The sequence below is a fragment of the Grammomys surdaster genome, unplaced genomic scaffold (assembly GCF_004785775.1).
Source record: "Grammomys surdaster isolate TR1022 unplaced genomic scaffold, NIH_TR_1.0 145, whole genome shotgun sequence".
In the NCBI taxonomy this organism is placed as follows: domain Eukaryota; kingdom Metazoa; phylum Chordata; class Mammalia; order Rodentia; family Muridae; genus Grammomys; species Grammomys surdaster.
In genome coordinates this window covers 1,030,651-1,045,994 of record NW_021604603.1, presented here as the reverse complement: position 1 = coordinate 1,045,994, position 15,344 = coordinate 1,030,651, and the positions used below count along the sequence as shown (strand labels likewise).

The 15,344-nt window shown below is 43.0% G+C and overlaps 1 protein-coding gene across 4 annotated transcripts in view; it reads left to right on the top strand.

Annotated features, from left to right (window-relative positions):
* The first annotated feature begins 471 nt into the window (after window positions 1–471).
* The window catches only part of Srgap2 (SLIT-ROBO Rho GTPase activating protein 2), a 225,118-nt gene continuing 210,245 nt past the window's right edge, over window positions 472–15,344 (top strand). For 3 of the 4 annotated variants that reach the window (XM_028764589.1, XM_028764587.1, XM_028764590.1), the window contains exons 1-2: window positions 472–594; window positions 2,208–2,841. In XM_028764589.1, the coding sequence (XP_028620422.1) occupies window positions 2,775–2,841 (67 nt within the window). In that variant the 5' untranslated portion in view covers window positions 472–594; window positions 2,208–2,774. Of the gene's footprint in view, window positions 595–1,367; window positions 1,477–2,207; window positions 2,842–15,344 lie in introns of those variants that run through there. The other variant, XM_028764588.1, reaches the window with a different exon arrangement.

Below are 15,344 nucleotides of genomic sequence, written 5' to 3'. Positions count from 1 at the left end.
GTGCCGATGTCGGATCGGCTCTATGATTGGTTAAGCTTAGCTCGGCCTCTAAGCTCATTGGCCAGCATCTGCTCGGATTAAACCCTCCTTCCCCCTGTGAACTTGGAAGACACACCCCAAGTTTCTTATTGGTAGATACGCTACTGTCCAGGCCGATCTCTACTGCTTATTGGCTGAACTCCCCTTCCCGGTCCGATTGGTCCCATCTTCTCTTGCGAGTTTGTGTTTGGTTGTCGCTTCCATTTTATCCCGCCCATCAGTTCTACTTTAGGCTTCTACAGGCCGGGGAGGAACTCACTCTGGGACTGAGCCTAGGCATCTTGTGTTCGCCACACCTCTAAGTTTCGTCAGCCCCGCCTCTACTCCTGGCGTCCATGGATCAGTTATTTCTATTGGCTAGAGGCCCCGTCAGTCGATAGAAGGCGGGCGGTGATTGGCAAAGGGGTGGGTTCTGCTTCCCGGCGGGGTCTTGCGGAGTTGGCGGAGTCTCCTTAGGGAACTGGGGGGCCGAACTGCGTAGAAGAGGGTGGCGGGGAGGAGAGCGCTAAGTGGGAAGCGGAACCTTGGGCCTGGGACCCGTCGCGGCAGAGCCAGGTAAAGGCTCCTTCTTCCCTTCCCTCCCCGTATGCACGGCTGCTGCTCTGACTTTACAAACCGGGACTGGGCGGGTGGACGCGTTGCGGATGCTGCTGCTCTCGGCGCCGCCTTAGCGGTGCCGCCGCCCGCGGTCCTCACACCGCCCTCCTCGGCCCTCCAGATCCCCCAGTGCAGCCCATAATACTTCTCAGGACTGCTCGTCTCTCCGCCCATCCCTGCACTGCCGAGGACTGTCCTCACGCGGCGACACTGCCCTCCCGCAGCCCCTTTGCACACGGCTGGCCAGTCCACCTAGGGGCCTCGCCGTAACGGTCCGCTGGCCTCGTCCCTGGTCTCCCAGCCTTGGCTGCCAGCCCAGGACCCGGAAAGATGGGGTGTTCCTCACGGCTTGCAGGGCGCTTTCTCCGTCCAGCCCTCCAGTCTGTCTCCCAGGGCTCTCCACCCACTCTGATACCCAAACCTCATGCGAGTCCCTAAAGTTGCCAACATCCTGCACTTCACGTTGCAGTTCACCGCGGTTTCTCTCACTGCCTCGCCCCCAAAGCCGTCCTCTCGGCGCCCTCTCTGGTCGTGCAAGCTTGGGCGGTTCGAGCTGGCCCGGGCTCTCTCCCGCCTCGGGACCCCACCTCACGCCCGCCTCCCGCTTCCTGTCCTCCCGCACCGCGCGGCCTCTGCTCGCTCTTCCTGCGCGCGGCCCTTCCTCCAGCCGCCGGGAGTAGGCGACACTGCCTGGAGCCGCCTGTACGCCGGCGGGGACAGGGCGGCCTAGGAGGCAGGGGCCCGCCGCAGCATTGGAGCTCTTCCCTCAGCCTCCCTGCTGCCGCCTCTCGCGCGTCCTGGAGCGAGTATCACTGATGCCTCTCACCCGACTGGGATTGGGTGCGGTATTTACGATCCCTGGGCTTGGGGGACAAAAAATACTGGGGGTGCCATTTAGAGTCACCCTCATACCTGGCTTGGGGGAGGCGACCGCCGCCTGCCGCCTCCCATCTCCGGGCTTTCCCGGTTTAGACCCTTGCCTCTAGCCCGTTTCCTGCTTCTGCCGACCACATTGTTTTCCTGGATGTCCCGTGCGGAGCGGGCCCTTCCTGCAGCGTCCCCCTTTTACCCCCCCTGTTTTGCTACCAGGAGAAGCTAGTTACCAAAAACAAAACAACTGGAAGGAGGGGTGGCAGAGGAAGAAAAGTTGTGCCCATCTGGTTTGTCCCCTCTGGTATTGATTCTGTAGATGTTTGGGAGGTGCCCCAGCCGGAGGTCAGGGGCCGCGTCGTGGGCTAGGCGGGAGGACCCCTCTTGGGCTAGCTGGGCTGGGAAAGCGCCGAGGTGCCGCAGTCCCCACCCGCAGCTCTGCTTTCCCGCCGCAGTCTCCGCCCGGAGCACGCGCTGCCGGCTGCTCCAAAGTGTTCTCTTTCTGCCTTAAAACAAAATCTGGAGGAAACCTTTTTCCTCCCCTACATCGCCACGCCGGGTCTTCGAGCCGAGCGGTCGTTGTTAGGCCAAGATGAATGGGCCAAAGCTGGACTTGGAGTGTCATCCCCGACCCCACCCCTGTTGCGATTAGGATCTGCCCTCGGACTGATCGCCCCCTCCCCCTTTTTTTGCATTTACAGGCTAGTGAACCGGAGCAAAGGACTTCCGATCCACTCTGTGCTGCAGCAGCACCCTTTTGGGATTTGATTTGCAGCATCTTTGAGCTGGTACCACCAAAAAAAAAAATTACCGCGAAGAACGCCTAGTCCTCCCCTGGTACCCCAAGACAAACCCACTCCCTCCTAGGGACACAGCTGGGCGCGTCCACACCCCCGCATCCCCTACACCATGTTGTGCGGAAGGACTTCCACTCCCTGCCTGTGTCGTTGATGTCAGACCCCAGGCCAGCCTCCGGGCGCTGCAGTTCTCCTGGTTAATGCTGCGGCTGTGGTTAGGGCTTTAGTACATAAGCCAGCCGCCGCCGCCCCCCGCTTCCCCACCCTCGGCCTCAGCGCCCACAGTCTGCATGTGTGTGCGGTAGCCGGCTGCCCATCCCGCCGCTCGTGTTCTCCTGGAGCTCTGGATACCACCGCGAGGCATTTCTCTGCCCGTGGGAGAAGTGGCCTTGGAGGGATTGATATCAGTGGTTGGATTTTTCCCGTGGATCTATCAATTCACAATTCGGATTTGGAAGAAAGAAGGAAAACATGACGTCTCCAGCCAAATTCAAAAAGGATAAGGAGATCATCGCAGAGTACGATACTCAGGTCAAAGGTAAGGATTTTGAAAATTAGCATGAAGCATATGTTCTGCAGACTGGTGAAGCATGCGTTTCCACCCCAATTTTCAGGGCGTTTGTTTCTTGGGTGGAGCAGGTGGCAAGTTGACCCCAGAGGTGGTTTCATAGGTGGATCAGAGCCTTGGAATGATCAGCAGTGTCAGGGGCCACAGTCACTAGTAGTGGGCTTTAGGAATATCTTTGTGGGTTTGGCCATTAATTTGGCAGTTCTTTCCCAAAGGCTGGGCTGGGTGGGGGAGGGGCAGGAGGTTCTCCGGGGAGAGAGAGAGAAAAAAAAAGCTGCAATTTGCCTTTGGGTGTCTTGAGTCAAGCTTCCTTGAAGGACAGCTGAAATCTGACAGGTGTTTGGACATTTATTTCAAAGGTTGTAGAGAAGTCCAGATGGAAAGGCAACCTTGAGAAGGGTATACCATTTAGAGAGACCTGGGAGAGGTGGGGTTTTTCTGGTGTACTGTATTAAAGCTTGAGATTTGCCAAGACACTGGATTCAGGAAGTCCCTAGCCATATTGGGTGTACCTAGTACTTGCCTGGCCCATGGACACCCTGCATACAATCGAAGATCACAGACCAGAAAGAATAAGGCCATCCAAACTGGTTTCCACCCTCATCTAAACCTTAACAGAGTTAGGCTGTTAGGGCTTCAGCGTGGTGCTGAAGCTGGAAAATAGGAAGACATAATTGTTTAACCCTTCTCTGCTGTCACCTTCTGCTCCAGAATACATGCTTTTTTAAAGGTCCATTTCCTTTCAACAAAAATGTGAAGCTGTAAGGCGGCAGAATGTAGACCTGGGGCTACCAAGTGTTCTCTGCTCCTCTAGTCCACTGCTTAAATTGGCTTCTCAAATCAAAACCTATACCCACATAGCTTTTCCTTCTCCAGCATTTCCCTTAAGAGGTGTCATGCCTGTGAAGGAGCCCTAGCCTGTGTTTATGCAAGGCACTGCCCCTTTCTGACCAGTTAGTGGGAAGAGCCATGTGGCTCCAGTTCATTGAGACCTTAGCTGGGAAGTGGAAGAGGTGGGTGGCCTTGAATGTTACACCACATGGTTGGAGCTCTGGGTTTTTCCTTTGTTTCAGAGTAGAGAGGGAGGGGCCCCTACTCCATTCCCTGCACCAATGCAAGGAGACCTTTTCCTATCTTAGAGGACTTGGGAAAGGCCATGTCTCCCCTCTGATGATTGCCTTGGAGGAGGATTAGAGGTAGAGTGTGAAATCTCTTTAATCTCTTGGAAGGTTGAAAGGCAATTTGAAGTCATCATTGTGTCTTCAGGATTTTTAAAAAATATATATATTATCAGTTTGGTCAATGCAGGAGGTGCCCCAAGGGACCTTCAATCCCCTTGACTGCAAATATTGGTCAGTTTTATTACAAGGATGGGTAGTTGAATGATGAGAGCTTCAGTTGGATTGGAATTGAGAGAGGTGTGGTTTTGAGTTATAACTGAGATCTTGGCCTCTTGTCATTATTCATAATCTCAGGCTGTTTTTGTAAACAAAGGCCACTGGCCTCTGTGTCCTGTCCAGATGCAGCACTTTCTGCTCTTGTAATGCACTCCCTATGGTTTTAGCCAGATATAGCATTAAAAAAAATACATCCTGTTCTTAACTGTTGTCATAGGGGTCTTAATAACTTTGACTTTCCCAGGTGGTTCTCCATAAGCACACATTGACTAAGATGAAAAGTGGTTTTTATATGTTGGCGATTTTTTTTTTTTTTGAAGGTTCAGGGCTAACAGGTATCAGAATTTGCTGATTTTTTAAAAAATTGATAACAGGTCTCATGAATATCTCAAAAATTAAATACTTTGTATATTTACAAATATTGCTAATTGAGATGATGTAATGCAGTTAACTATTTGGAGTTTCTCTTCAACCCTGCCACAGGCTAGAGACCGTTTTTTTTTTGTCTTGTATCAGTATTTTTCTACTGACTTTATTCTGGAGTGTAGAGTTTGGTAGGTGGCTGACCCTGAGTTCTCAATCAAGGAGTTACCGATGAATGCTTTTGGAACTGATTTGGTTTAGTCCCTCAGTTTACAGCTGAGGAGCTTGTAGAGAACTGGAGAGTTTTGTTCAAGGTCACACAGCTAGGTGGTAGCAGATCTGAAGATAGGAGTAGTTTTTTGGACTACTGTATCTACACAGTGAAAATATCATCTGATCATGGTGAAAACAATTCTTAAGGCAAACGTGCATGATTTATAACAGTGATATATAGCAGCGACGCGCTAACAGTTTTCTTTGGTTGTTCATCATGCTCTGTCGCATCCCAGTGAGTGATCTGTGTAATTGTCTCGTCTCTCCAGGAGGTATTGTCATCTGAGGAAACTGAGGCTATGAGAGGGTAAAAGCCCTTTCAAGGTCACACAGGCAAAGGTGTCGCCTTTACTTCTTTGTTTTATTTAACTATTCGTTGAGTGCTTAGTATGTGTTCTAGGCCTTTCTATATCAGTCAAGAAGACAGAATGCCAGACCTTTATGGAGCTTAAATTTCTAGAACCATAGTCATGGTGGAAGACTATATAATTTGAATTCAAAGGACCTTGGGTTGGGATTGGTGCTGTGGCTTACAACTTCACCTTCTATTAGAATTAGGAGTTCCAGCTTTTCAAAAAATTCTGTTTGGTTTGTTTGTTTTGCTTTTTTAGAGACAGGTCTTAATGTGTAGGCCCTGGTAGCCCAGAATTCACTCTAACTCAGATTGACCTTGAATTTTTGACAGTCTTCCTGAGTCAGCCTTGTGACTCTGGGAATACAGGTATGAGCGCCTATCCTCTACAAGTAGAGTTTCCGAGTTTTATGCTTTCTGTGGAAGTAACTCATGGTGCTGCCAGAGTTACTTCTCTTATAGATGCCAAGATTTTTTTTTTTAAATGTTATACAGCCATCAATTTGGTGTGGCAGTTAAAAGTAAAGGTGTTGGAGGCAGTGAATCCAGGTTTAAACCTTTGTTCTACTATGTTACATGTCTTGTCTGAGTTTCAGTTTCTTAATTGGAAAATTGGCAAAATAATGTGCATTTCCTATTCCTGTGAGGAGTAAAGGAACTATCTAGTCTGCAGATTTCTTGTAGCTCAGTATCTGGCACCTGTGAGTACTCAATGACTGTATAGTCTACTTGCCAATTAGTCAGGCTGCCTTGAGGGCTCACCCTCTAAGCACCAGCTGTTAAATGATAGGAAACCAGAGTAAGAATGAAACAGTTCTAGGGGAAGTTTGTTGAGGAGTAACAAATATGTCTTGCGCCTGACATTTAAATCCTTTGGCCAGTCATGGTGGCTCATGCCTGTAATCCTGATACTTGAGAGGCTGAGGCAGGAGAACTACTGAAAGTTTGAGGCTAGCCTGGAGTAAAATCAGGTCCTGTTTCAGCAACAAAACAAACCACAACAAAACAAAACAAAAACAAACCTATCACCACTAAAAGTACTCTTTGAACATTAATTTCCTTTTATGCACTAATAGGTAAACTCTCTGAAAATATTGTATGTATCTCTGCTTTTGTAATCAGAATTGTTTGAATCAAATAGACTTTCAGTAGACTTTGGACTCTCTTCTATTATTTTGTTCTCCCCTGTTATTATTCCTTAAAAGCACCTACTTGCATGTGCTCTGAGGAATTTCTGAGGTTTCTGCAGCAGTCATACCTCAGTGTGGTTTTAAGGGGCAGGAGCAATGCTCCCTTAGTCAGCCTGATATGTGGCTTTGTAAAAACCACCATTGTTTCTGCTTTGTGGGTGTTTGGATTCCTTTGAAAAGTTCATTTCTTTCAGTGTCCAAACCAAAAGCACTAATATTCTTAGTCTTCTTGCATAGTTTTTTATTATTGTTATTTTATAAAGTGAGTTTATATACAGGAAATTCTGGAAATTCTTGAAAGCCTTGATGAGATTTATGATTAGAAACTGGTACATTTGACCTCTAGTCTGTTAGTATCTTCGCTGGCACTTAAGCACTGGATAGTGAAGAGTTTGAGATAGAATAGAGATGATTGTTTGGGTGGGAGAGGAGAATTCATATTACTGCCCACAATACCTCTAGGATCTTTCTTAATTAGGTGTCAAGGGTTCTCTTCCCCTCCCTCTCTATCTATTACTTCAATGTTGTTCACCACAGAGCTAAAAAGCAAAATTATTATCATTTTTATGGTTTGAGATGGGGTCTTTTGTTGTTCTTTTTTTTTTCTTTCTTTCTTTCTTTTTTTTTTTTTTTGGAGACAGGGTGTCTCTATGAAGTTCTGGAACTCTATATAGACCAGGATGGCATCAAACTCAGAGATCTGCCTAGACTGAGTCTTACTATATATAACCCAGGTTGGACAGACTCAGAGATTCTCCTACCTTAGCCTCACAAATGTTGGGGTTACAGTGTATATACTACTGTAGTCAGAGAGAAATGAACTTTTTATAATTTGTACCTGGAGCATTTTGATAGGAAAAGAACAAATCAATTTTCTGTAACAGTTTAACTCTTTTGATAACCTTTGGGAGCTGGTGATGAGATTTCAACTCTAGCCATATTGTGTGTTCACTCATGCTTGGGAATGCCAATTGGGGGTATTAAACAGGCTTGTTCTCTGGGGAGGGCTGAGAAGTTCCTAGCTTATGCCAGCAAAGGTCTTTTCCCTGAAGTGTCTTTCCTCCCAGCCTCCACCCCCTTACTCCCCAAGGGAACTTTAAATATAATCAGTTTGTGAAAAGCTGCAGTAAAATATCTCTTTGGAATCCTCGAGCAGATGCTCTCATCTTCCTGGGAGATGACTGAATGTTCTTCTTTCATTTAGGGAACATAGAGACTCAGCAATAATGTGAACTCCTGAAAGAAAATGAAGCTCTTTGGGAAAATTCAGACACCCAGAGTTGCAGGGCGCTGAAGGAATGCAAGGAGCTAGGCCGTACCATGTGACTATGCAAAACAGCAGCGAATGGGAGCTGCTTAGGAATACTCCTTACCTTTGCCATGTCAGGCACTCATCTCTAGGAAGGATAGGGCAGACATTTCCTTGGGAGAAGCCCTTTGGGATCTCATTGATTTTATACCACTCAGGCTGAAAGCCAAAGATAAGCCCTTGTGAAGTTTATAGATTATGACCTGGCTTGGTGTATTTTCAGCATCAGCTAGCTCCCAGATGCTGACTTTTCAAATCTTACTGTCTGCCCAGTGTGGTCCCTGCAGAGCTCCCCTTTTGTGATAAAGCCTTTCTTTATGCGGGGAGTCATGTCTACCCCACATCCTAGACTTCTGATGGCTACATTAGGAAAATACTGTGTCATGCTAAAAGGAAAAACAGTCGGTGTATGATTTCTAGTAATAGAATTCAAGAAAGCTGTTAGCTTCAGTGGGGAATCTCAGAAAGTTACTTTTGAAGAAACTTAGTTTGAAAATAAATAAGGAGAGCTTTAAAAACAATAGACAAATACCTTTAATGATAATGTGTAGAAACTCATTTCTCTTTTTTTTTTTTTTACTGTGGTTGCACATAAGTTTTTTATATTAACCATTCTTAAGTATACTGTTCAGTGTCATTAACTATATTGACATTGTTTTATGACCATTTTCAGTCATCTAACCATACAACGCTTTTCATTTTTGCAAACTAGAAGCTCTGTACCTACCAAATAGTAACCTTTACTCTCATCTCTTGTCCCAGGCACCCACCCCTCTATTTTCTGTCTCCAACTCTAGGCACCTCACATAAGTGGAATCATACTGCACTTACCCATTTGTGACTGGCTTATTTTGCTTAGTGTATTGTCCTTAAGGCTCATCCTTCTTGTCATGTGTTTAAGGTGGAATGATACTCCACTGTGTGACTTTATCTGCCACATGTTGTTTTTTAGTGATTTGTTGATGGGTCCTTGGTTGCTTCTACCCCTTTACCTATTGGAATAATGCTGCTATGAACATAGGTGTTTTCTTATTCTATTATTTAAATTTAACATTTTTATTTTTGTATATATGACTGTTTTGGACACATGTGTGTCTTTGTGCCACATGTGTGCCTGGTACCTGCAGTGGCAGGAAATGGGTGTTGGATCCCCTGGAACTGTAGTTACAGAAAGTTGTGAGCCATCATGTAGGTACTGGGTATCAAACCCAAGCTCTCTGGAAAAGCAGCTGAGCTATCTCTCCAGCCCCTAAGATTTCCTTTTTTAAAACATGTTCTATGCCAGTATTTTATAAGCCTGCACATCCATATTTTTATAATCACTATCTCAATAACTTTTAGAGTTAAAGTTTTAATATATGCATTTATATTTTTATATTATGGATATGTAGCTATATTCTTAATATGAGCATTGTATTTTATTAACAGTAAAAAATTTATACTTTTTAGTAATTATATTAATTAATACATTTTCTATGTTTTAAACAACCTGCTGGATTGTTTTGTTTATTTAGATCTTTTCAGATAGCCCTGGCTGATCCTGAACTTTCAGTGTATACAAGGCTAGCCTCAGACTTGGAATGATCTTCCTACCTCTTTCTCCTGAGTGCTGGGATTACAAGTGTATGTCACCATTGCTAGCTTGTTTTTGTTTTTAAGTTTTAAAAGACATTTAATAAGCTGTACATATTTAGAGCATACAGTTTAGGGCTGAGGATGTAGTTTAGTTGCAGAATAGATAGAATACTTGTCTCATATGTATTAAAACTGTGGGTTTGATCCTTAGCACCCCTGAATTTGATCTCCAATGCTACAGTAACTTGGTATGATAGCATGCAGGCCTGTAATCCTAGTCCTCTGGGAGGTAGAGGCAGGAGGATCAGGAAGCCCAAGGTCATCCTTGGCTGTATAGCCAGTTTGAGGCCAGCTTAAGCAACAAGAAACTCTTGTCATTAAAAAAATTTAAAAAGCATGTAATCTATATATCTATGAAACTATTAATACTAAGATAGTGAATATAACCAAATGTTAGTTAATATAATATGCCCTTATGTTTTTTCATTATAATATAAAAAAATGAGAACCATAATAACTATGCATGGGAAAACAGATAAAAGGTAAGATAAGACAAAATGTAAAAGCTAGGAATTAAATTACCAAGTTTTAAAAAGTAATAAATAATGCTGCAAGTTACTGAAACTGGTTCCTAGAAAATTAGTTTAACCTTAATGATAAAGAGCAAAAAGTGAACTGTCTCTAGGGGGTTGGGTTAATAATTTTATCCCAGCTATTACTTTATTTTTTAGGAGAGAGTGTACAACAGAGAGAAAAAAGAGGAAAGGAAAGTCTTGGCCTTGTTAGGAGCTGACAAATGACAGTATCTATTTTCCTATAGACCTTACTAGGGCATTAGACCTAGGGCATTAGACCTCTATAGAAGGGATCATAAGTGAGCCAGATGCCAAGGGGTGGGGACTCCCATGGGAGATTCTCTCTGAAGGCTATGAATATGACTTTTCCACTAATGGCTGATTACCCATTGCCTGCCAAATAGAGACCAGCTCTCTTAGGTAGACATGAACTCTGTCTTTCATCTGGTTACAACCTACCATTCCAGCCATGCTGTTCTTTTGCGGTTTCAGAGAACTGAGACCTGCCTGGACTGCTTCTTGTTCCTTTAACGTATTCACTACTAGCCACAATATTGTTTGGGATTACTGTGCACTCAGCATTATCCCAAATACTTTGTATTTCATAATCCTTACACAAGGAATGTATTACTGCCATCACATTTAGTTAATGAGGAAACTGAGGTATAGTTCATTTGGTGCCTTACCCAGAGTCTGCCCTCTGTGAATGTTCTGTCCCCCCTGCAAACAGGCATTAGAACTTTGGTTGTCACCAGAGTCTGAGTTCTGAGTGCTCTCATGGAATGTTCCTCTCTTCCTGCCCATGTTCATCTGCTGAAATCCCACCCTTCTAGTCTCATCTATTCTGAGATGCCTTCTGTGATCATTATAATCAGAAAGACTTTACTATTTCACCCACATAGTACTTACTTCCCAGTAGATCTCCCAGGAGAGTGATCTTGCCTTATGGTTTGAATATTTGTATTTCAGTCTTCTACTAGGAGTTACAGTTTTTCCTTTTTGTGTGTGTGATGAGTTTATGTATGTGTTTGTACATGAATGGGTACATGTGTTAGTGTGTTGATGTCAAGAATCTTCCTGATTGCTCTTCTGCTTTATTCTCTTTAGGCAGAGTCTCTTAAACCCACAGCTTGCTGATATAGCTAGTCTCACTAGCCATCTAGCTCCTTTGATCCCCTGTCTTTCAAAGCACAGTTACATACACTCAGCATTTACATGTGTTCTGGGAACCTGAACTCTGGTCCTTTTGCTTGGAAGGCAAGTTGTAACTGCTGAGCCGTCTCCCCTGCACTCTTTGCCTTTTGAGATATAGGTCCTTCAGGTTGGCCTCAGACTTAAGATCTCTTGCCTGAGCTTCCCTTGTATGGACATTATAGGTATCTGCCACCCCCCTAATGCCTTGTAGGAATGTCTCAGTGTTTTCTTATATAATGCAAAGAATATACATGTTGGAATTATAGGTGACCCTGAGCCTTATATCACCTTTTTGCTCATTATTGAAGTTCTGTTCCAAGCATCATCTATTGTGACATGTAGTGAAGATTTACCATCTTGTTATTGCAAATGTACTATAAAAACATTAACTCAATGTATGACAATTATTAAATGCTAAATGAATAGCTCTCATTATGAGTCCTATCACATAGGAAAGATGTCTTGAATATGATTATAGCCTAAATGGTGAGTTTTAGTGAATATTTACTGGCTATGATGATGAAGGAGTAAAAGGATGATAGTAGGTAGTTGATAGTAGAAATGTACTTTTTTACAAATAGTTTTTAAGTTTGACCTTGATAAATCACCCAAGTGATTAGAAACAAACAAACACTCATTATTCTGCTTAGGTCATGCCATGTAATGTTGTTTACAGTCGTTATTTCCCATTTATCCTCTTCACATTTCATACTGCTGCAGAACTGAACTGTCTCTAGTTTCTGTACTATCATGCTAAGGCATGCTTTGTCCATGTTCTGTTCTCTCCTAGAATTGGGTTCTCTTCCTTGGTAAGTTTATCTATCCTTTAAAGCTCAGCTTAGATATAGTTACCTTCTGGAAGCCTTTCCTGCTTCTCTGCATATCTCTGCCCACTTTATTTGCTGTGTGCGGCTTCTAGCACATGCTATGTACTTTAAGAATATTTACAAATTAGGGATGGAAAGAAGGTTCAGCCGTTAAAGGCCATTAAAGACTCACAGCCAAAAACTATTCATAATCTAAACTAAACTGTTGTCTGAGTTGAGGTTGGATGTGACATAATGCCATGTCACACACTTCTGCATTTTTCCTCTCTGTTTTTTTTTAAAAGCTCAATTCCTTCCCTAATGTTACTTGAAATTCACCATAGATTAAACATTGTGAAATTGTCATTTCATAAGGACAAGAACTGATGATCCAGCATGATGGAACTTCCCTGCAAGTGAGAAATGGGTCTTATTTGTTAAACACACCCTCACCCTCTTTTGAATCTAATGTCCTAGAACTATTTGAGCTGTTCAGGTTTCTTCAATCATATATCCTACCTTGTAGGAGATGGGAAAGAAAAAACAAAAGATATGCATTATTAACATTATCATTATCAACAGTGTCTTGCTTTGTAGTTCTGGAACTTACTATGTAGTTCTGGAACTTACTATGTAGTTCTGGAACTTACTATGTTCTGGTTCTTACTATGTAGAACTTGTAGTAATACTTATTCCTCAATTTCCTGAGTGCTGGGATTATGAATGCAAACTGCTGTACAGGAAAAATACTTAGTGTAATATTCTCAGGATTAAAAAAAAAAAAGTTAAGCCTTTTTGTAGTTGAAGCAAAATACATCCTGTACTTACCCAGGAATTATCATTTTAAACAGGTACTCAAAAGTCCCAATTTGAGAAAATTTTGGTCTGTCTTGACCAGGAGTTTAGAACATTAACTTACAGAAGGAATTGTCAGGATTCTGTTTCAAAGCATGGGTTTTGCAAGAGCTGTTACCTGGCTAGAAACAGCTGCATGGTCTGTAGCACATGGGAGGAAAGGTCCAAGGGACAAACAGGAAAGCTCTCTTCCTTAGTTTTTCAAGTCATTTGGTACTTAGTAGCCTTGACCTTATTTGTGCATTGTGAATGGATGGTCTTAACATTGACATATATATTCCTGAGGGAGGAAAACAGCTAGGATGTGTGCTGCCTTCATTTTTTTTTTTTTTAAGGATACCATCTGTTGGTAGAATTCAGAACTTCTCTCCCACCAATCAGTTTTGCTTTAAATGCATTAATCAGTAGGTAGGTAACTCAAAAGGCATCTTGGAATTGACATTATCTATGTAGCTGTAAGCTCAGCTTGTGTAGTTAGAATCATGACATAGAAGACAGGGTCTGAATGGTCTTCTCCCCGGGGAAGACTTCATCAGCCTTGGGTAACTGGGATAGCCAGGACTCCACAGGATGCCAGAGTACAGAAAACAAAGGGACCAACAAAGGCGGTGAAACTTGTCAAGACATGTCATGCCAGGAGCTTAAAAAAATCCTGTTTCTGAAGAAATTCAACAATTCTCTCTCTTTCTCTTTGTGTGTGTGTGCGTGTGTGTGTGTGTGTGTGTGTGTGTGTGTGTGTGTGTACATACTGGTACCAGAGCTTGTTGGATGAGGAAGCTGCTCTTTGGGAGGCATCTTGACTACAGGTAGTTAGTTATTTTGGAGCTGTGTTTCTATCTGCAAAATGGGAACAACAGTTCCTGGCTTTCACTAGTAATGAAGATGATGGTTAGTATTTATTAAGGGCCTCATAGTTCTAAGTGGTGTTTTGAAAGCTTTACATATATTGGTGTAAGAATTTCCCAATTGCTCTATGAGGTAACTGTTATCATCCCAGTTTCACAGGTGAAGCAAAATGAGGTTAAACGACTTGCTCTAAAGCACACTTACCAGTAAGTAAGTGATGAAAACGGCACTCACCCAGGCTGACTTAATACTGCTGTGAGGCTCAAATTAAAGTATTCATTTGGATGCTGGAGACAGTGACATGCGCCTGTAAGCCTAGCATGTGAGAAGTAGAGGCAGGAGGATCAGAAGTTAGACATCATTGGCTACATAGTGAGCTTCTGCAGGCCATGCTGGACTACCTGCGACTGTCTCAAAATACCACCACTGCCACCAACAGAAGAGTTCATTTGAAAACTCTTTGATATTCTGAGATGTTATACATGTTTAGTTGACTTGTCTTATTTCCCAGTGTCTTAGCTAAAAAACAAAGAGGAGTTAATACAGTGTTCTAAATGTCTTCTTGGTACATATTTAATTTGTCATGCCTTGGTTCTCTCATTTGTAAAATTAGGGGTTAAATTAGAACATCTCTAAGTTTTTTTGTTGGTTGGGTTTTCTTAAACTTTTAGAGCTTATTATTCTTGCTTATTTAAAATATTAAGATCTTAAGATCTTAATTTAAAATTTAAGATCTAAATTTAAAATATTAAGATATGTCTTATAGGTGACATTTCTACTTACGGGTACAAAAACTATTCTCAGACAACACTCTCCCTAGCTCTTGTACCTGTGTCGGGATGGCTTGTGCACACACAGAGGCTGGATTCTTGCTAGTGGGAACAGGACACAGACTCAGAGAGCGCTTGCAGTGGTATTTGCTTAGGTATTACAGTCTGATAGGAAGATGTGCCTCATAGGTGGACAGGTTGAAGGAGGAATAGTTGAAATGTTTTCACAGTTATGTTTTCTTTCCACCCTGTGAATAGGCTAAGCAACAGCCTGTTGTTTTAAAATGACCGTCATTAATAATAACTATGGCTCATATTTTCATTGTTGTAGTATTTGAGAAATACATTCATGGGAAGAGCGGTTCTAGTGTATTGTAGGATGAGTTGCCTGATCCTGAACAAACTATTCTACTCTCAGAATTTCAGTTGGCAACTAGAAAGTGAAAAGATGAAATACCATTTCTTTTTAGGATGTATGATCAAAAGAAGTATGTTTGCATTAAGTGAGTTGCCACAGAGTCCAGATACTGATTATTGTCTCAGGAGAAAGATAGAAGGCAGATTAGACCTGTCCTGGGCTTTTCCTAGAGCTCCTACTCCTGGTTTAAGTTTCGTCTTTAAGTGACATAAATAGGCCATATGTTTTAGGCATCTTTAAAGTCAATTATGCAGTATCTCTACATCTATATTCAGTGATTTGTGGTGATGTAAGTTGTTTCAGCTCTTTGCTGTCAGCAAACATTGTAGCATTTGGGGTAGATGGTGTCTGTTACTTGGATTAATGAAATTTTTGATATGAGTGTGTTAAGGCTAATAATAACACAGTTTTGAAATACCTACTTCCCCCACAAACAGCAATAGTACTCTGACCACCAAAAGTTGAATCTTTTTAAGTGTGTGTGTGTGTGTGTGTGTCTGTGAGAGAGAGAGAGAGAGAGAGAGAGAGAGAGAGAGAGAGAGAAATTTCC